At 42.7% G+C, this 22656-nt stretch overlaps 1 protein-coding gene across 1 annotated transcript; it reads left to right on the forward strand.

Moving 5' to 3' along the window:
- The first annotated feature begins 2128 nt into the window (after positions 1-2128).
- On the forward strand, positions 2129-14074 carry PFDN4 (prefoldin subunit 4). Its single transcript, XM_053574757.1, has 4 exons — positions 2129-2380; positions 9369-9476; positions 10298-10438; positions 13882-14074. The coding sequence occupies exons 1-4, from the start codon at positions 2357-2359 to the stop codon at positions 14011-14013; spliced, it is 405 nt and encodes a 134-aa protein (XP_053430732.1). The 5' UTR covers positions 2129-2356; the 3' UTR covers positions 14014-14074.
- Positions 14075-22656: the final 8582 nt, after the last annotated feature.

The raw sequence follows: 22656 nt of genomic DNA on the forward strand, positions 1-22656 counted from the left end.
CAATTCGAATTTAGGTGTGCTGGCTGTAGAGCCCTCTAGTGGGTCTTGGGCACTTTACGCATGCAGCAGATCAGGAGATCAGAGTTCTTACCTTCACTGTGAGCTGCCCAGCCCAGGATGCATCTGACTGTGCCTATGTAAACCCACTCTGCGGTGTGTACTGATATGTAGCCCCCCAAGCTTTGAGGTGTGGCCTCTGCAGCCAGGTTGGCCAGAGTTCAAATCCAGGCTCTGCTGCTTCCTGAGTGCTTTAAGCTTGGCCAAGTAACTTTGTCCTGCTACAATTCCATTTCCTCACCTGTAAAGTGGTCAATAAAAATACTGTGTGATGTGGTGAAAATGAAAACATTTAGCAAAGTGCATGCCCAGAGCGCATGCTCAGTTTATACATTGCCATTATTATTACTATTATTATATTGTCAGTGTAAGGCAAAGGGTAGCCTAGATGAAGGTTGAGGTCCCTTCCAGTCATAAGATAAATGACTCTGAGAATTGACGTGCTTCTCTCTCAGACACCCCCACACGTTCACTTCCCACAATCTAATTACACTTCCTCAGAACTCAAGCTCCCTTGAGCCTCACCTTTCAGCCCAGCCACTTCTTACTGAAAGTTTGAAACAGTCAGAACTTTCTCTCTCTGCCCTCACTGTGGTCTAAAACCCTGCTCTGCACCCCAGCCTCAGTGCACCCTGCTCTGCCTTTTTCTACATATCTAGGCAAGTTCTTTCTTACCATAGCCCTAGTGGCTGAAGTCTCCCATGCCCTTCTCTCCCGGCACTGGCTCCTTCCCCTTCTCTGGTAGCTTACTGGCGGGATCCCTTCTATGCCACCTCGGCACCTCATCTGTTTCCTTCACGCATTTGGTACCATTTGTAATGAATTTGCCCTTTTACATACATCTCCCCCTCCACTCTCTGTTTCTACAGCACTTTGAAATGTAGCTCTGGAATGAACGAGTCCTGGGCGGCGCCTGTGGCTCAAGGAGTAGGGCACCGGTCCCATATGCCAGAGGTGGTGGGTTCAAACCCAGCCCCAGCCAAAAACCAAAAAAAAAAAAAAAGAATAAATCCGGAATGAACGAGTCCTATTGATGGGGCATCTATGTGCCAGACCCTGTGCGAAGATTTATCCCTGAAGAAACTCCTTCATTAAACAAAGATGTCTGGAGCACACATCAGGGAGACACGGGAAGATGTAATGCCAACGTTTGGCAGGAACTGGGTGAGAGACCAGGCAATGTCCATGTGGGCTCCGTGCACGTTAGCAGGAAGAGCACAGGTGCTGTAAAGCCCCATTACTCCTGTTTATGCAAAGACGAAATTGCAACTTAGAGAAAACAGAAGGCTTGTGTACAGCAGTTCTCAAACAGTGGCCTGGAATCCCTGAGACTTTTTCAGGAGATCCTTGGGGGTCTCCCTTTTCCCACTACACATTGTATGAGGCTAGATTTTTTTATGTACAGCTGAACAACGTACCTCAAGAGACTGAACGTAAACAGAAATGAGATTCTAACCTTCCAGTAAGCCAGACATTAAAGAGATTCGCAAAATTGTACAACTATGTCATTCTTCTCTCTCTCTCTCTCTATATATATACATATATGTATATTTTTGGTCTTGAAAAGTGTAATTATTTTTAATTTAAAACGTTTTTTATTACTATTTTAATTTAAAACGGTATTTTTAATACTACGATTGCTTTCACTTCTAATGCAGTAAATATGGATAGCTCCAAACCACATAAACTTAAGTTCTCTTGGGTCCTTTATAATTTTTAAGAGTGGAAAGGGGTCCTGAAGCAAAACAGAAAAAATAATTAGGAATCGGGAGATGTGTCAGTACAGTAATTGTTCAATAATACTGTTGAATAAACTAATCAATGTCAGTACCTCCTTAACACCATCTGAATTAGCAGGGCGTGTAAATCTCAGACCCTGTGTGCCCACGCCATGAGCTCCCAGCTCTTTGTAGCTCAGTTCCTCCATGAATGTTAGTTGGGGAGCTGAACTTCCCCCCTTCCCGACGCTGGGGGCCCTGCCCCGAGGCGCAGCGAGCCGCGCGCGCCCCCTGCTGCCCGCGGCTGGGGCCCGCGGCCATTCACCACACCCCCCTGTTTACGTCGGCTCACACGGGGCTGCCTGTCCCTTTAACTGGCTCGTACCAAGTCCCTCCAGGTTACTTTTCTTCTCTGAGCCTTCGCCGTCAGGAATCATCGCTCAAAGATCCAATAGGAGGGAAAGTGGAGACGGTGTTGTATTTTGGGAGCGACTCCTGGGCCACCGGGGAGCGAGAGACTGCACGAGGGACAGGCGCGCCAGCGCGGCCCTCCCCGCCTCGCGCCGTAGTCCAGTCCCAAGATGGCGGCCACCATGAAGAAGGCGGTGAGCGGGGCGCTCTGGGCGCGGGATGCTCGGGCGGCGCCGGGGTCTGCCGCCGGGGGCTGGCTGCGGGATGCTGGGGGTGCGCAGCCCCGAAGCCCGGTGTGGGGCCCGGGGCCGAGGCCCCCGGCCCTGAGAGCGGCCCCGCGGCGAGGCCTGCCCGCGCCCGGCCCCCCGAGCGTTTTCTCAGGCGCCCAGCCAGCCGGGCAGGGCGGCCGGGCCGGGACCCTCGGGGGGCTCCGGGCTCCCCTCGGGGACTGAGGTCCCCCTTGTAGAGCCCCGGGGCCTCGCCGCCCAGGCCTTGCCGTTGGGGGTGTGGGAATCCGAAGGTCCCATTGACTGCGGTTGGGCTTTTACATTTGGCCAAATGCTTTACCTGGGGAAGCCCACACAAGCCCAGGGCAGGTGCTCCTAGAAGCATCGTTTGTAGGTGAGGAAGACGAGACTCGGGGAGCTGGAGTAACGGGCCCTCGGTCCCGCAGCTCCCAAGGAGCCGGGCACGTCCCTCCATGCTGGGATTATCAGGCCCTAGAGCCCCTGTGTCCAGCCTGGAGTCGCCCATTGCCATTCTCGATGTCCCAGGGTCCAGCAGCCGCCTGTTTATCTTTATTTATTATCTTCCCAGCAACTCGGCAAATACACGGGTTTCTCTCCACTTTGCAAATGCAGAAACTCAGACCTGGAGTGCTTAGTAGCCCCAAAGCTACTCGACTTTTTTTTTTTTATTAATATTAAATCATAGTTGTGTACATTAATGCAATCATGGGGCACCATACACTGGTTTTATAAACAGTTCGACACATTTTCATCACACTGGTTAACATAGCCTTCCTGGCATTTTCTTAGTTATTGTATTAAGGCAATTATATTCTACATTTATTAAGTTTCACATGTACCCTTGTAAAATGCACAGCAGGTGTAATCCCACCAATCACCCTCCCTCTGCTCATCCTCCTCCCTCCCTCCTCTCCCCCTTCCCCATATTCTTAGGTTATAACTGGGTTACAGCTTTCATATGAAAGCCATAAATTAGTTTCATAGTAGGGCTGAGTACATTGGATACTTTTTCTTCCGTTCTTGAGATACTTTGCTAAGAAGAATATGTTCCAGCTCCATCCATGTAAACATGAAAGAGGTAAAGTCTCCATCTTTCTTTAAGGCTGCATAATATTCCATGGTGTACATATACCACAAGTTATTAATCCATTCGTAGATCAATGGGCACTTGGGCTTTTTCCATGACTTAGCAATTGTGAATTGGGCTGCAATGAACATTCTGGGAAGCTACTCGACTATTAAGAAGCAGAGCTGGAGTTCAAAGTCACGTTTTGTTTTTCCCAAAGCCCATCTTTTTAACAACTAAGCAAGCTAAATTTCATCTGTGGTTTATAATCCAATAAGTCCTCCCAGACGCCTAAAGCTATCTGGATAGAGGAAAAATAAAATGGGGATAAGGCAAGGAAATAGCTGATAATTATTGGGGGCTTTACTGTGTGTTAGGGACAGTTCTCAGTGCGTTGCATGTATTATTTTTTACTTCTTTTTGGGGAGATACTGTTTTTAATTCTTAGTTAACAGGTGAGAAAACAGAAACATAGAAGCTTAAGCTAGCATTTAGGTTGACAGCTTCTCTTATGAGAATCCCCTGGCTGAGGGATTGGCATTCCAAGTTTTGTGCATGTTTCCTTTCATTCCACTTTTGACAGCACTTTAGAACTTCCTTCCTTTGCTCTTCTCCTGTTCAGTGCCCCATAGTCATAGAGTAGGGGTAGGGTGACCTGCCGGTTCCCGTATGCGTGAGATTGAGGGGATGCTAAAATTGGAAGCCCCAGTCAACTCAGGATAAATTGCTTACCCTACTGGTCTGTCACCCACAAATTCTTACTGAGTACCAGAGTAGGGTTCAGGGCCATGGTGATTCAATGAGTACAAACCTTCGTGAGTCTTTCCCCCTCTATTTTTAAGGGTTGGCTCTCTGTTGTTAGTATGGCCTTTGATTCCATGGATGGTATGAGTTGGGGTTCCCTCCCATTTTACAGATGTGGGAATGTAAGTGCAGAGAGGTGTAGTGAATGTTGAAAAAATGGTAGGAAGATTTGAATCCTGGACTTCAATTGAAAAATTTCTAATTACCAACCTTTTTTTCTCCTTTCCTTCATTCAGTAAATTTGTTTTGCACATGTGATAGGCACAGCCTTAGTTTTAAGTGACAAAAACAGTGGTGACTAGTAATGAGGTTCCTTACCCCCTTATTCTCATAGGGTCATAGAACTTACACTCCTGAGAGAGGAAGGCATTTAGTCAATAGTCACAGAAAACTAAATCTTAACTCCCAATGAGAGCGAGGAAGGAAAATTGCTTGTGAAATGAGAGCTAAAATGAGCTCTACTTTGAGAAAGCTTTCCTGAGGTGCCATTTACATTGAGATCTGTGAGATTGTGTAAGAAGGGGACAGGGAAGTTGGGAAGGGAGTGAGGCCTCGGAGTGTGGGAGGTCTTGTGCAGAGACTCTGAATACTTTTAATGAAAGGAAGGCCAGTTGGCAGATAATTAGGGGAGGAGAGGTTGAACCATGATGGGGAAAAATATGTAGAGGGGTAGGTGATAGCCAAAACATAAAGGATCTTTTTCTTTAGCTTAGGAGCTGCTAAGACTTGCGTGATAGATGGAGTGTCCTCTTGCAGATGTTCCCAGTGTTACAAACAATTCCTGATAGGTTAGCTTTCATGTAAACTTTACCTTGTGCCCTCACTAGGATAAAATATAACAGGCGTGCCAATGTGTGAGAGTGAAATATCAGAGGGCCCATTAGCCCTTGGAATTTGATGAAGGTAAATTGTTTACAATCTCAAGTACTTCACAGTTGTAACACATACCTTCTTACCCAGGCCTTTGCTGGGTGGTTTAGAGGAGAAGAATCAGTCCTCTCATCTTTGAAGTTCAGCTTTCTAAGACCTGGTCCTTGGACATAAGGGGTCTGCACTCTGTTTGATTTCTATTCGTTACCCTAAGTCCAAATATTCTTTCCACAGAGAAGCCATCTTTGACTTTTCTGTCTAAAGAATCCTTCTTAATTCCCCAGTCTCCAAAATTCTCGACCCCCAAACGATTTTATTTTTGCCATCACGTTTGTCACCATTTCACATCTCCCTTGCTCATCTTGTTTCGTGCCTCCCTCCTCCGCTGGAACGTAAGGTTGCTGGTGCTGGCGAGGGTGGGCTGCAGCTCTCTTGTCAAAGTGCCTGGCACCTGTACTTGGCAGACACCAAGTAGTTGATGACTGAATGACGGTGTGCACGGAGGTGAATGAAAGTACAAAGTTAAATTTTATATCATAGAGACTAGGTAGATACCTTTTAGAAATAAAAAATAAAAGCAGATTGAAATTGGCCAGAGTTTTCTTCTGGAGACCCCGTTATCAGTGCTGATTCTGTGGGTAGTGCCCAAACTCAGTGTGGGGCATGAGTGAATATGGTTCATTGTCCTCCTGTAATCCCATATGGTTTTAATTCTCAAGAAAAGGGTACAGTCAGAGCCCAGGGAATTTTAATTTTCACTTTAAATCTTAAGCAGGCTGAGCAGAATTTCCTTCTAGATCTGGTGGGTGTCTTCTCCCTTGGTAATGATTTTTGGTAAACAATATTCATGAAGTAGTGCTTAGCTCACACTTACTGAAAGGGGACTCCCTCTGCAGGCCTTACGCTGGTTACTTGTGTTTTCTTTTCTTTCTTCCTTTTTTTTTTTTTGAGACAGACTCTCACTCTGTACCCCTGGGCAGAGTGCTGTGGCATCATAGCTTACAGCAACCTCAAATTCCTTGTCTCAGCTTTCCGAATAGTTGGGACTATAGGTGCCCACCACAGCACCCGGCTAGGTTTTCTATTTTTAGTAGAGATGGGGTCTCACTTTGCTCAGGCTGAGCTGGAGATCTACCGTCCTTGGCCTCCCAGAGTGCTGGGATTCCAGGTGTGAGCCACTGTGCCCGGCCTCGGTACTTGTTTTATCACCATGTAGGGTAGGAACTAGCTTCTCTGCTTTACAGTTCATAAACCTGAGGTGGTTCCAGAGAATTGAGTAATTTGCCCCAGGTTCTTGGTGTTTTGGATGGGAATCCATTCTGTTCCTGCACCACTCTGTGCACTCTTGTGACTTTGTGAGTGGTGGTTAAACTATACCCAGCTGCTTTTAACCTTTTAGGATTACGGATCCCTTTGAGGGACTCTGACGAAAGCTACACAAAGACCCTTCCAGAAGAATGTGTGTACTACACATGCCATTTTACATACAGTCTCCCAGTAAATCAGCCTCTAAAGGTCCGTGATTCCAGTTAGGAATTATTCCTTCCTTGCCAAAATGCAGCTACAAGAAATACCGGGAGGGTTCCAGAACAGTGAGAGTAAACCAAGCCGCTGCGGTTGGTCATGGCAGGTGCTGGTGTGCGTTCCGCCCCGAGCAGCCAGTGCACATTTGACTCACCAACTCTCGCCCTTCACCCCCCGTGGAAACCACTGGAGGGAATTGGGCACCCGGGGATGGGTGTGTGCTGGTGGCTGCTGTTTGGTAGGACTGCAACAGGAAATGCCTGCTTTGGAAAGATAGGAAGCAGGTAGCTAAATTCTCTCTGCCACTTTTCAGAAACTCTATAGAGTCTGATTCAAATTCAGAAGCCCTCAGGCATGTGTGAGCCGGGTACTGCCATGTGAGTCACCCTGCTAACCCCTCACTGTGACAGTGCGGCTATGAATACCTATGAGAGGGAAGAGGGGCTTGGGAATTAAATAAAATGGCATAAGTGCTTCAGCCAAGGAGGAACTCTTCAGAATTCTCTTGTCTCTGCTTAGGGAATTGATAGCTCTCACAATAGGCAAAATGACTTGACGGTCAAGATTACCTGCATGTAGACTTTTATTTGGTTTCTTTAGTGTAGCTCAGTGTTTGCTAACTTTCATAGTCATAAAAATTATGTGCAGGGTTAAATACTGAAACCTGTACGTAGCATGATGGAAAGGGGTTTTTTCCTCTCGGTCGTGGAGGATGGACACAGTGCGAGTGAAACTGTTCATCGGGCTGAGAGCCTGGTGCAGGGCCTGGCTGCATTCTCGGTGTCTGCCCTCATAGTCTGACCACTGAGCTCTCTAATGCTTGACACTGCAAGTCGCCTTTCAACCTCTAAGAAATGAAAGGCCACATAGCTTATGTCATTGGTCACAAGAGACCGATATAGGCTGGAGTGTGGATATTGCGAACCCATTACTATTATTGCAAAAGAGCTAAAAATACTCCCCCAATAAGCATTACTTTTATTTATGTATGTATGCATTTATTTATTTAGAGACAGAGTCTCACTATGTTGCCTTCGGTAGAGTGCCCTGGCCTCAGCTCACAGCAGCCTCAAACTCATGGCTCAAGCGATTCTCTTGCCTCAGCCTCCCTAGTAGGTGGGACTACAGTAGGCCACCATAATGCCCGGCTATTTGTTGTTGTTGTTTGTTTGTTTAGCAAGCCCAGGCCAGGTTCGAACCCACCAGCCCTGGTGTACATGGCCAGTGCCCTAACCATCGAGCTATGGTTGCCGAGCCAGGACTACTTTTATATACGTACACCTCTGCTCCTTTAAACGGTTATCAAGTATTCTTGTTCTATCTTACAAATGAGGGGAAGGTGGCTTGCGCCTATAGCTCGTGGGCTAGGGCGTCGGCCACATACACTAGGGCTGGCAGGTTCAAACCCAGCCTGGGACTGCTAAACAACAATGACAACTACAACAAAAAAAATAGCTGGGTGTTGTGGTGGGCGCCTGTAGTCCTAGCTACTTGGGAGGCTGAGGCAAGAGAATTGCTTAAGCCTAAGAGTTTGAGGTTGCTGTGAGCTGTGATGCCACTGCACTCTATTGAGGGCAACATAGACTATCTCAAAAAAAAAAAATGAGGGGAAGTTTTAATGAGACCCTGGTATTTAATTTATATTTTTTAAATATACAAATGCAGATTTCCTCCCTCCTTGAAATGTGTGCACACACACAGACACAGTCAAAAGTAGACACACTTTTGCATTTAGCTTCTGAGAACTCATGGATTGTCTGTGGTCTCTGGAACCTAACTGCCTGGGTTGAAATCGGGTTCCAGCGCTTACTGGGCTTGGGGCGCTGGGCAAGTGTAAACTTTCTGTAGTGATTGTAGGGTAAGTGGAGATGGTAAAGCGCTTGGAGAGTTCTTGGCATGTGGTAAACTCTCAATCACTTCAGCTCTTCTTTTATTATTTCATAAGTACTCTTACATTATTTTCAATTTTGTAAATTTAATCACATTATGCATTCAGGTTTTTTCATCATTTTGTGCAAATTAGACCTTATTGATTAAGAAAAACAGTTTTTACCATGAATAGAGCATAGCCACTGAAATGCATAGTGACTCCTAGTCAGCATAGCTGTTGGGTTAAAAACTGTAGATACCGTGTGAGATTTCTGATCGCCACAATAAGTCCATGCAACTTTTGACCCTACCATAAAAAAGACTAATATGTGTCATTTACCAGCATGAAACATTATTTGGCCACATAACTTTTCGTTCCCTGGGTTATCTTGATGAAAGAATGTTGTAACTTAAGAAATTCTTCTCTCAGCCAAAAGTTGGTGCCCTTTTTTCTAGCCTTTTTTAGAATGTATTAATCGTCGCTGAGATTTGAAATGTTTTTGTAGCGCAAGAATTCTGGAGAATATTAGAAAAGGTTATCGACTTATGAACAGATCTTAGCCTTGTGGAGCAAAAAATAAGGCATTTGTTTATGTTCTATACACCTCTTGTAATTCTTGACTACAGTAGGGCAAACAGTTTATTGTTTTAGAGCAGCGGTTCTCAACCTGTGGGTTGAGACCCACAGGAACTGTATTAAAGGGCCGTGGCATTAGGAAGGTTGAGAACCACTGTTTTAGAGCAACATAAAAAGCTAAGCTGTAAGTTCTTCATTAAAATTCTACAAAAACCTTTTTTCAGGCTGCAGAAGATGTCAACGTGACTTTCGAAGATCAACAAAAGATAAACAAATTTGCACGGAATACGAGTAGAATCACAGAGCTGAAGGAAGAAATAGAAGTAAAAAAGGTATTCATGGCATCATATTTAAGAAACAAAGTTCTTAATGTTATAGTGACTTAAAACTGAGTTAACAAGTGATTTATCTCTCTGGACTTTGAGTTGGAGAAGACATGATTCACTTTTGTTAATTTAAGTAGAAGGTTGTTTTGTAAGGGACGTGAGATTAAGTGACAGAATTGTGGGAAGATTTGGGTCTAGGCTGAGGTTCCAGGAACAAGTCCCAGAACCACACTTCTCAGAGAACTCGGCTAGCAGTGGAACTTCTGTTGGCTCCACAAGGAGAAAGCTGCCCCCACGATCCAAGGGATACTGAGCCACTGCCATCTACCTCTATAAATCTGAGGCCTTGTGCCCAGCCTCTTTCCTCATGCAACTCTCCTGAGTTGAAGTCCAGTTCAAGTGCATCTCATGGTGGAATTGAAGTTATGACTTACGCCCTGTTGGCATGCCGTATGCGTTCTGCTCTGCCATGCCAGCAGGAGTTACTTACACTCTGTCCACGAGCAAGGCTGTGAACTGTAGGCTGGGGTTTGGCTTTGTTTTTGTAGGAAGGCAGAATTCACAAAGTGGAAAATTGTTAAAAGAGAAGAAATTTGGATATATGCTGTCCACTATAGGGTACTTAGTCTGAAAATACACAGAGGACAATGTGCTTCCTTATGAAACGTCATCTAAAAATGTAAGAAATGAGAATCTTATTTTAGTGTAATAATACCTTTGTGAAAGGAGCCCTTCCAGAGTTGGTGTTCCCAAATTTAAAGTCGGCTTTAACCTATGTTGGAGAATTTTGAATACCTTTTCACTGCTGTTTACTTTCTTATTTGTAGAAACAGCTCCAAAATTTAGAAGATGCTTGTGATGACATCATGCTCGCAGATGAGGACTGTTTAATGATACCTTATCAAATTGGCGATGTTTTCATTAGCCATTCTCAAGAAGAAACACAAGAAATGTTAGAAGAAGCAAAGGTATGTTGAAGTTTAATTCTTAAATTAGAATTTGAATCATCAGGAAGAACATGTAATAATAGACGTAGGGAAATCCTGGATGCCAGCTACTATTTAATGGTTTGCTGCGTTGTCCGAATGCTTTGCCAGCAGGATTGTATTTAATCCTAACAATGATCTGTTGTTTTTCCCTATTTGGAGATGAAGAATAGAGGCTTAAAGAGATTACAGGATTTATTCAGAGTGACAGATAAATATAGATTGTGGTCTTCTGACTTCACAACCTTGCTCTAGACTAAAAGTATTTAAAGTATTTTAAAGCAGAAAAGAAGAATCCCCTGTATTCTCACTACCCAGAGATAACCGTTCATGATGGACGTTTTCATGTTTTCTTTTATGTTTTCTCCCCCACCCCCATGTGTAGTTTTGCTCCACACTTTGGGTAATTAATGTTCTACTAGGAGTCTTTTCTTTGGTTTGCCCACTTCTAGTTCTGTTTCATGTGTATTTGTCCAGCAGATGCTCACTGGGAACCTGCTCTAAAAACTAATTTTTACGACTTTTTTTTTTTATTGTTGGGGATTCATTGAGGGTACAATAAGCCAGGTTACACTGATTGCATTTGTTAGGTTAAGTCCCTCTTGCAATCATGTCTTGCCCCCAGAAGGTGTGGCACGCACCAAGGCCCCACCCCTCTTCCTCCTTCCCTCTCTCTGCTTTTCCTCCCCCCCCATGACCTTAATTGTCATTAATTGTCCTCCTATCAAAATTGAGTACATAGGGTTCATGCTTCTCCATTCTTGTGATGCTTTACTAAGAATAATGTCTTCCACTTCCATCCAGAACGACTGTTTTATATTCTGCTGATGGACATGGATTTGGCCAGCTGTGCTCGTATTGTTAATATCTGTTTCCAGTATTAAACTGTTGCAAAGAGCATTCTTACACATAAGTCTTTGTTCACATTTAGAAAATTGTTCTAAGGACACAATGGGAGAAGTGTGACTACCCGTGAGAGTATGTACTGGTTGACCGTATTTGAGACATTGGATACATGGTCTGAAATTCCTGCCCAGTTCACCTGTCCTCCAACTACATGTGAGCGGGGCAGTCACATTGTTTATGATGGCTCTTACATGTTTCTTAATACTGTTGCTTAATTAACTTGAATATTACTTAACATGATTGTCTCCCTTCTTGAAATGTCATAAAAGCAAAACTTCCCATGAATTAAACCCATAGTTAGTAAACTTGTGAAGCACTCACACTTTTACTCCTGGGTCTTTTCATGCAGAAACCTCATATGTCTCTCTTACTCCCTTATGTTGACATTGTTTCTTTCTTAGCCAAATTTTGTGATTTTGTTTTTTAAACATTCTAAACTACTTACATTGGAAGTATTTCATAGTTGATGGTTTCTGTGGTTATTGTGAAACACCCTGCCCCCCCAACGCACATAGATAAAGCACCTTTACCTTGTTATTTATTTTTTCAGTCATTCCAGAAGTATTTTAAGTGCTAACTCTACACCAGGTTCTGTCATGCACTGGGGGCTAATGGGACAACACAACAGGCCTGGCTGCTGCCTGCACGGGGTGTATAGTCTAGGTGGAGAGAAAGAAAATTAAACACATCAAACGGATGAGTAGAAGGTGATATGGGGAATAGAGGTGGCTTTAAGAACATAGGGCAGAGGAGTCGATACCAGTCTAGACATCAAGGGTCAGGGACTGACTCCTTCGGAAAGTGCTGGGACAAGTGAAGAATGAATAGGTATCAGCCAGAGGGAGATGTAGGTGTTCTAGTTGGAAGCAGCAGGTATGAACGGCCAGAGAACCATCACAGTGCAAAAATAGAATGGATAGTTTTCTTTGCTGGAGATCTGGGAGTATCTAAAATTGTGGCCAGATGTTGGAGATCTCTGTCAATTGAGTTAAATAAATTGTGCTTAGCAAGGGTCAGAAAACTTTCTGTGAAAGGCCAGAAGATAAATATATTAGGTTTTGTGGACCACATTTCTCTACTGCAGTTACCTTGAAAGCAAGATGTGTGAATGAATTTGCACGAGCTCTTTCCGACAAAACAGGCTTCAGGGCCTGAACTGTGGGCCATCTGGTTTGCCCACTTCTAGAGCAAAGAATAGCTTTTCAGGGCTTTGAAGAAAAAAGTGATGTGATTGGATTTGTGATTTAAAAATAATTTTCTAGTGTCTTATTTTACTTAATTACGTTTTCTAGGTATAGAAATTTATTTCATTTTTGTTATCTATCTATTTCTGCTTTCCTTTTTATAACAGCGATTCTCAAATTTTTGGCATGTATCAAAATCAGAAGCACTCACAAACCTTGTTAAAACTACGGAGCATTTCTAATTCTGAAGGCCTGGTATAGTGCCCCAGGGTCATTGCTATCACAGGTTCCCAGGTGATTTTGCCAGATAATGGTCTGGGAGCAACATTTTGAGAACCATTGGCCAGATTTCTAAAAGAATTATGTTGCTAATACTGGGTATTCTTTTGTTCCTAATGTTAATAGATATGCCATTTGTATGATTTCATATTTTCTTAGTTATGTTTAGAAAAAACTCCTTGTTTTGATTCTAGCTAGCAAGAACTTCTGACTTTTTTTAATAAAACATATATGTTAAAATTTTTATTTAATCTATTAATGAGGAAAGCATTAAGATGCTGGTTTCAGAATTGGAGAGGCTAAGTACATATCTATAGACAAGCAGGTAGGTGGAAAGAATTGTTCTTTGAATTACATCATTTTTTACAATTATAAATCAACAGATTATAATTGTGTAAATTTATGGGGTGAAAAGTGATGTTATAATTTATGAATGCAATGTGGAATAATTAAGTCAGAATAGTTAATGTATCAGTCACCTCAGATACTTAATGAACTGACAGTTCACTGTGCAAAGCCCCTGTCTTACAAGTGAGATTCTCATCACTGCTCTCTTACAAAGTACAGTCCCAGAGACTTCAAAGTCAGTGAAATACCTGCCAGATTTGGACCATACTTATTCTTAATCTTTGGTGGTGGTATGAGTTTTTATCATTTCCTCTAGTTTCTTATCTTTTATTGTGGAAAGTTGGAAGAAACTGTTAGAAGCCACGCAGGTTCGTGGTAAACTGTTGATAGAAGTCTTTGTATTTGGTTTTTTTCTTTATTAGGATATGATTAATTTAGAAATTAACTTTCTCTTAGCTGTTATTTTTTCAGAGCAGCAGAAACTGAGGAAACAAACTTGATTTATTCGATGATAAGTAAATATGGACCATCAATTAAAAATACCACGTTCAGCCTTTTGATTTAGATCTAATTAGCAGTGTTATTTAGCTGCCTATCCAAGTTTAGAAAGTTCTTGACCTAAAATTCTTCCCAAATATTATTTCAGATACAGATGCTCAGAAACCATCCAGTTGACTAGAATTAATTAAAACTATTTTTTTTTTCCAGAAAAATTTGCAAGAAGAAATTGATGCCTTAGAATCCAGAGTGGAATCAATTCAGCGGGTGTTAGCAGATTTGAAAGTTCAGTTATATGCAAAATTTGGGAGCAATATAAATCTTGAAGCCGATGAAAGTTAAACATTTTATAATACTTTTTTCTAATTTGTTTAATAAACTTGAATATTGTTTAAAATGATAATTTCCCTTCTTCAAATGACATGGAAAGGAAAACTTTCTTTTTTTTAAACTTTTCATTTATTTAATGGAAACTTGCCTATTTTCACATGTCTTGCTTATTTATTTTATATTTTTAAAAGAAGACAGTGTTCATCTGTGGATTTTGCATAATGATTATGTCAAGTCTAGGGGCTTTATGTCATGTTATTAAAATCAGTTGAGCAATCTTTTATGTTTCTATATTATTTAGAATACTTGCTGCAATTTTCATCTGTCAGAAGATGTCACAGTTGTGTCAGGTTTCCGTGCCTGGGATTAAAGGCCATCCAGTGATGGGAAAGCCCTACGGAAAGGCATGCGGTCCTGCCTCTGTCTATTTCACAACTAAAACTTCGTTACAGACTGAAAAACGTGTATATATTTTACTTAAATATATGTTATGGACCAGCGATCTCCAGCCTTTATGGCCCTAGGGACTGGTTTCACAGAAGACAGGTTTTCCGCAGATGGTGGGAGGAACGGTTTCAGGATTACGTCTCCCTCTCATCAGCAGGCTTAGATCCTCTCAAGGAGCCACAGCTTAGATCCCTGCTGCCGGCAGTTGGCAGTAAGGTGCACGCCCCTGTGATAATCTAATGCTGCCATTGGTGTGACAGGAGGTGGAGCTCAGACAGTGATTCGAGGGATGATGGGAAGCGGCTGTAAATACAGATGAAGCTTCGCTTGCTCACCCCCCGCTCACCTGCCAGTTGTGACCCAGTTCCTCACAGGCCATGGACTGGTCCCAACCAGTCTGCAGCCCAGAGACCGGGAGACGCAGTTATGGACTATATTTGAGCATACAGTACGTCATATAACTTACGTGTATGTCAGTATCAGAGATTTGGGTAAAAGCGACTAATGTTCAGACATGTTGAGATGTGTCAAGCTTTGCACAAACATGGAACAGAGCCACAGGAGAACATTTTAGAAATCCAGCGATGTACAGAAAGAATGTTTAGGGCTTTTTAAAATGATAAGTTTTAGACTTTACTCAAAGGTGTCCAACCTGCAGCCTGATTATGCTGGGACTGTCTGGCTTGTCTCTTATGTCAGATATCGAGAAAATTACGCACAGACCTTTTTTTTTTTTGCTCACCAGCTTTCATGTTTGTGTATTTAGTGTGTAGTCCAAGACAACTCTTCTTCCAGGGTGCAGCAGAGAAAAAAAGGGTTGGACGCACAGGTACTTTGTAATTAATTGGGCTTTATATTGATAATGATGTGGAAGGTAAGCAGCTGTGAGAAATAATGAAGGCTTATTTCTTAAAGAGTACATTTACCCCTGTACCCCCTCCCCCCAGAAAACATGCATTTTAGAATTTAGAAGACTTGATTGTATTAACTTTCCAGCAGATGGCACTAATGTGCCAAAATACCAATGGAAGGCTCATCATTAAATATTTTTAGGATTATATGTAATTTGAGAGAAAACAATTTTCAAGGTTAAATACTTTTTAGTGAAGTTTATAAAAACATTAATTCTAGTTTAGATGAATATGTAATTTCTAAAATTCTTAATGATATAAGGGCAAAATTTTAAATTGCTATAAAATCTTCCCAAAGTGATATTCAAACTCTAGAAAATGACTCTTAACAAAGGGTTTTTTTGTTTGTTTGTTTGTTTTTGTGCACTGGGTTAATGTTCAGTTAGAGGAGTGAGTCTAGGGAGGGAATTCAGTCATGCAGCAGAATAATTTGAATAAACTTTAGCCAACAGTGCAGTGGTGTAGGGTAGGTGTTAGGAGCTGTTTGTACCCTCAAAGGCCAGGGGAGGAAACAACTGTTCTTTTCACTCTGGAATCGAGGAAAGGGCTCCCTTCATCCTAGGAGGAATGTGACCCATCTGTGCTCTCCCTGGGTAGAGCCGGGGCACTAAGCACCCTGACCTCATTCTCTCTCCCTCCATCTTGGTCCCCCCCCATTGGCCAAATACAGTCTGAGTCCAGAGGTGGTCGGTAAGAGTCCTTTTGCAAGGCCAGAGGGGGTGGTGGTGGTGGAAAATAGATGGGAATGGCCAGTGGAGGATGGATCTAGCATGAGGGGGTGACTCCAAATTTAACTCTATAGACATTTTAGCAACGAATGCTTATCCAGGGCATTTACTGAGAAACCAAATTATGCAAGCATCTGGGGCTTTAAAGTTTGTCCTGCACATTACCAAGTAAACCTAATACAAAAGCCAAATACCGACCGTGAGTGGGGAATGGGATGGGGGTGCAATGTCGCTACTTTGTGAAACTTAAGGGCATCGGAAATATTCAATTTCCATTTTAAACTCATTTCTAAATTGTCCGTAACCTTTTATTTTCACTGATAGCAGTGTCCTTGGAAGGTGAAGACGGGTAAAGGCATGTCTCACATCTGAAGAAGTGTCAGTGGCTGCGAGCAACTGCCACATAGAAGATGGGATCCCAATATGTCACTAACTTTTTTTTTTTTGAGCAAGAATCCTGGTGTTTATGTGCAATGACTATTTTTAGACTGTGCATTTTTTTTTTAAAGCAATGCATGTTAAACAAAAGATTTGTACTGGCCGCACCTGTGGCTCAAAGGAGTAGGGTGCTGGCCCCATATACCAGAGGTGGCAGGTTCAAAAAACTGCAAAAAAAAAAAAAAAAAAGGTTTATATAACAAATTTAATCCCTTGGTTGCCAGTTTGCAAACTCCAGTGAACGATGGGCCCTGTCACCCCCGTCTTCTGATAGAAGGCCGTAGGCAATTCCCTTATCCTGTGCTGAAGTCTCACGGGCAGCTGTGCTGTGCTGCCGACTTTCAGCGCCTCTCGAATATATCCGTTTTTTTCCAGCTCCATAACCACCACGAGCCTTCTCTAAGCCTGAGAACTCTGGTCAAAAGCATGACTAGGGAAGGAGTGAGGGGAAGGAAATACCATTTGTGACACACGGGGTTTTGACAGCTGGAGTCCAGGCCGTCTCTAAAAGGTTTTGACTAGAAAGGTAATATACGTGATTGGAACAATATTTTAAAGTAATTTGGCAATTATTGGGTAGATTTTACAACAAAAAGATGGTGCGAGGAATACCAGATATTAGGTACCTTCTCTGATGCAGTCAGCGGAAGAAAAGAGAGGCTGGGCCTTAGCGAGCAGGTGAAAGTCTTGGGAACGATTAGAGAAACGAAGGTGAAGGGAGGAAGAGAAAGCCAAAGATAACTTGGTTTTGGGCACAGGCCAAGTGCAGTCTACGACAGGTTTTATTTGGCTCTCCCAGTTTCACAAAGAAAAAATTGAATTTGTTGCCACAATAAAATCCAGAAACTTCATATAAAAATTCACAGTTTGGCAACATTGAAACCATATTTCCAAGTGGCAGTCTTCAGTGGCTCACCTCTTAGACAAAGCTGGCGGTTCCAGCTCACCCAGTCCCCACCCAGCCTTCTACCCTCCTTTACATCACCTGTCTGGTGCCATCTGTGTGTAGCATTGGGACCCCTGCGTGCCCTCTGTTGCTATTAACAAAGGCAGGAAAGTAAGAAGCCTGGGTTTGCAGCTGGGGCAGGGAGCTGGGCTGTGGAAGGGGAGGGGAGAGCAGTGAAGGGGCTGGGAACCCAGCCCTTGGTGCCGCCCGGGCATCAGCCACGTGGCGACATGGCATCATTGGCTTTTGGAAAGGCTTGTTGAAGCCTGCGGGACTGGGGCAGAGAGCTGAGAACCATTTTCACTCTAGAGAAGTCCTTAACCCTTAAGGTAGGTAAAAGTCACCTGGGCTTGTGCTAAGATGCAGATTCTGGCTCAGTTTGGGCTGGGGCCTGAGGTCTGCATTTCCAACAAGTTTCCCGGTTGTGCCAAGAAGGTTGCTGGGCCATGGGCTATGTGTGCCCTGTCATGAAGGAAAAGAAAACAGGAAAAGTGCCAGTGGGAGGAGGAAGAAGGGGCAAAGGAGACAAGCTGTGATGCAGGGGGAGGTCCACGGGCTGCGGAATCCTGGTAGCCAGGACAGAGGCTTGAACATGGGACAGTGAACCATGTCGCATGTTACAGGGGCCACTGAGAGCTGAGGGGATGGAGCTTCTGATTACCAAGAGGTTCTTAATTTCCTTCATAAAAGGGGCACCCCACATGCCTGACCCCTGTCACACCTGAGCCTGCGTCATCCCTGAGTCACATGCACCTGAGCCCTCATACCTGAGGGCCACAAACATTTGAGGCACCCACACACCTGAACCTACACATTCAAAATGCCAAGCTTTTCACAAGACTAAACTCTGAAAGAAAAATTCTCCCATTGGGCAGTGATGTGGAGCCATATAGGGGACATTGCCTTCAAAAGCTGCTTCACTGGCAGGCCCAGTGTTTTGACCAGCAATCCAGGTGACTCTGACTCAGCTCAAATCACTCAGTCCTCCTGGGCGTGGTACAAAGGAGCGACCAGACACCAGCTGAGGACTCTTCTCGCGGATTGTGATACTGGAGAGCGTAGCACAATGGGGGTGTTGGAGAGAGTGACCCATCCGGCTCAGGGGTCGAGGGTAGCTAGAAGCGTCCTGGTTGCTGGCGATAAATGGATTATAAGATTAAGCAGTAGGGGATGTGAGATTTGGAGGCAGCAAGTGAACAGTATTTTTACAAGGAAGTTAACAGTGGGGGGAAAGAGGTACACCATCACTCAATCCCACTGCATCTGGGGGGAGGGTGCCTTTTTGTTAGTTTTGGGTTTTTTGGTTTGTTTGTTTGTTTTGGATTAGGTAACAGATGAGTGTACAAAGTGGGTCAGAAGGAGCCAGGGAAAAGGTGATGAAAAAGTGAAGTAATGGTTGGCAAGTGACAGAGGAAGAATCTGAAGGAGGAGGGTGCTGGGAAGTTTGTACAGACCACCCAGAAAAACAGAATTATCTGAACATTTGGCAAAAACTCTTCCTTGAGGCATAAATGACAGGAAAAAATTCTGAATAGTGATTCACTCTAGAGGAAGAAGAAGACACGGTTGAAGAAACCAACAAAAATAAGTTTTTGATAATCTTTATGCTGTATTTGTGGATCTGGGTGATGGGTTATTTATATTCAATATGATCACTATGGATTATTTTATGTGAATTAAATCATTCACAATACCAAGTTTTTATAAAGTTCCGTTGGTTAAGACACAAATATAAACTTGGAAAAATGGGCAGACTGTGAGATTGTTACTGATATTTAACCGTAACTCACTGAATTTTTGTTGTTGTTTGACACAAAATGGAACATTGTGACTCTATTTTTAAAGGTAGAAGAAAATCAGCAACCATCAAAAATTTCAAAGTTGATTTAGAAATTTGGTGTAGAAACTTATTTGTGTGTAGGTATTTCCTGGTAACTAGTTTTCTAGTTGAGCCTCTATTCCCATTTCCAAGAATATTTTAATGACTATGATGCCAACAATTGGAACTGAGTGCTTGTAAACTGCTTCCACTGTTTTGAATTCTTTCTACTTATTTCTTTCTTTCTCAGGGGATCCTTCAAAGTTGATTTTATTAAGATTCTTCATTGTACAGAAGTAGAGAAACGTTTAGTGAGCATAAACAATTGGCCGCAAGTTGTATAGCTTACTTACCAAATGTAAAAATGCACAAACTGTACTTCTGCAATTTATGCTGTTTGGTGATTTTATTTGTGTTTAACTTATTCAAAAGAATTTTGAGTAGCTTCTTACATATGCACAAATATATATGTATGTATATATATGAAAATATAAATATAACTTGGACAGAATAGGAAAAAGGATGAAAATGAGTTGAATAAGAAAGGAAAGAGCAAAAATAAATTGGCCACGGAATCCACACATCTGGTTAACATGCCCCGAGCTTCTGTGTAGTTAAGACAAAGAAAGAAAACTGATGAGTGATACTGTATTAGAAAAAGGGGTGTACACCAGTGTCTCAGGAGATAAAACCATTGTTCAGAGAGTTAAATTTTGAAAAAAAAAAAATTTCCCCAGTGGACACTGACCCTGATGTAATTGATACTAACTTCAACAATTATTTCAGAGCAAATACAAGAGCAAAAGTCACATGGCCAGTTCTTGTAACACTTGAACAGGTGACCTGAATCCAGTGGAAATAATTCAATAAGAGCCTGATAATAAAAGCCAATATCTGTAGTCTACTTATTACCACGTCAGACACTGCTAAAGCACCTCACGGAAATTAACTCAGTCCTTTCAGCGACATAAGGTACCAGATTCTATTCTGATCATCTCCATTTTACAGATTAGAAAACAGAGGCCCAGACCAGCACTCCACGGTCCCTCCGTAGAGGAGCTGAGACTCACGCTCACACAGTGTGGCTTCAGATCTGTGTTCCCAACCCCCATTACAAGACTGACATGCAAGTGTAGGATCTGTTAGCAATCCTCCCAGATTCAAGGACAGCCTATAGGTAACAAACTCAGAATTTCTCTTAAAATAGTAGGAATTAGAAAGCATTGATAACCTGTGTCATCATAAGACTAAGAAAAATAACTAGTAATAATTAAAAATTTATGAGAGAGTGATCTCTTTCTCTTTCTCAGTTGCAAAAAAAAAAAAAAATACTGTATTGTCCTGTACTAAAAGCTCAGAAAGCGGAACCATGGATAACAGGAAAATATTAGCTTTATTTTTAACAGTCGAAATCTGAAAACAATCCCATGGCCATCAGCAGAAGAATGGGTACATGAATGGTGGTCTGTTCCTGTGATACGATGTGTAGCAATAAAAACCCAACTTTCTATTGGTTAGGGGAAAATAAATGACTCCCACATCTGACGCTGAGTGAAGGAAGCCGGACTCGAAAGTGCACATTCTGTGTGATTCCCGTTACAAGAAGTTTAGAAATAGGGAAGATCAGGAAAAGGTCCCCCTAAGGAAGAATAATAATGACCGCCATTGATGGGGCCCTTACAAAATCACAGGCACCAGAGCCAAGGTACGCTGGGGCCAGAAATGCAGGGCATTTGACATGCCTTAACTAAGTCACCCTCCCCAAACATTTCGCCAATCGATTCTTTTATTAGCTCTATTTTTCAGATGAAGAAACTAAGGCTCTTCCTACAGTGCTGGTGGGTGCAAAGATGAACCCCTTTCAGCACTGTGCGATCGTTGACAATTACTGAGAGTAACTGCTTATTCTGCTGCAGGAGGCTCATCTCCTGAGGTTGCTTTGCCAAAGGACGGCTGACACGTGCAAGGCCTGAGACAGTGAGTAGTTAGCAAGTATTGTCTGTTGTGCTTAATTCTATGAAAAAAATTAAGGCTCAAAGAGGTTGCTCAAGGCCATAGTACTAAGTGGCGTTGCCTTTCTGCAGTTTTGATGGTGAATTCTGTCTCCACCCGGATTGGTTCAAAGTGATTCATATAGTGACCCTGAATACAGTACCCCCAGCTGAGTTTGAGCATTTTTGCTTTTCCGAGGCCCTTCCTTCATAAGACAAATATAACAAAGTGTATTTTAGGACCGCCTTGGTTTGAAGACCAATATAATCCAGGTTGGATTATTTCATTATTGTTTTCTGATTTTTAAAAGAAACTAGATATTTCCATGGGCCCTTGCCATTCTGCTCAGTGTGCCTTCACGAGCAGCGGGTCCTGCCTCAGTGGGGGCCGTTAGGTGCCAGGTGGTGGTGGGGGGAGAGGTTCCTTTGAGGAGTGAGAAGGGACTGCAGTTGAAAAACATGACTGAAGACAGAATTCTTTGTTGATAAGAAGAGATTTTACTTCTCTTGTTCTTTTAAAAAATTGCCACAGATAAAGATTTAGCCATCAGCAAACAATGTCATTTGGGTTCATATGATAGTGAGGAGTGTTTGATTTAATGAAAAATCATAAAACAACCCGGAAAAAAAAGGAGACTGCAATTTGTGGCGATGATGTTTTGTGTGATTTTGTCTGATGTGGAATGGGTTTGGGGAAAAGCCACTGATGAAATGCTACAAAATCCTAGAATTTAAATAGGCCTTGATGTAAATAATAAATCAGGCTTTCAGGCTTGCAAAATACACAATTCTAGTCTCAATTTAAGCAGTAATCTAGTGGAGCCAATCTAAATGCACAAAGACTGATATCACCAACTATGGCATAGAATATATGTTTTCTTAAAAGGTTCAAATTACCTATTTGCCTAAACTCGGAACTATTCTAAAAGTCCTTTGAAAAAGCATTGGAAAAAAAAATTCCTTGAACACTCTAGATGCTCTTTGTGCTTGGGATTTGAGTAGCTCTCAGCTAGTAACTGGTGTTTGTAACCTTTTATGGAGGTCTTTCAGCAAACAAACACAGAGACACAGGGGACAGGTGAAGCACACTGAGCAAGCTCTGAGCATTGTACAGGACACAACGGGGCACTTAACACATCTCCACTTTGTACTTAATGGCAGCTGTGTGCTGCACAGGACAATAGGTGAGTGTAAAATACGGGTTAATTTTGGCTTTATAGCTGCCAGTAACACACAATCAAGACAGCACGAAGACATTAACACACCATACTATTCTGTCCAGAATGGGTGTACGTGGGTGTAAGTGCTCTCAGGACCAAGTAATGTGAAAACAGATGAAATTGTCAAGCCACTGTCCATGCAAAGAAAATGGGTG

Source organism: Nycticebus coucang, chromosome 21 (assembly GCF_027406575.1).
Source record: "Nycticebus coucang isolate mNycCou1 chromosome 21, mNycCou1.pri, whole genome shotgun sequence".
Taxonomy (NCBI): domain Eukaryota; kingdom Metazoa; phylum Chordata; class Mammalia; order Primates; family Lorisidae; genus Nycticebus; species Nycticebus coucang.

Excerpts from the sequence above, each read along its gene's own strand:
- PFDN4 (XM_053574757.1), top strand. The coding sequence starts at position 2,357 with ATGGCGGCCACCATGAAGAAGGCG. Across the intron at positions 2,381-9,368 it reads CGGCCACCATGAAGAAGGCG|GCTGCAGAAGATGTCAACGT; the intron begins GTGAGCGGGGCG and ends ACCTTTTTTCAG. Across the intron at positions 9,477-10,297 it reads AAGAAATAGAAGTAAAAAAG|AAACAGCTCCAAAATTTAGA; the intron begins GTATTCATGGCA and ends TCTTATTTGTAG.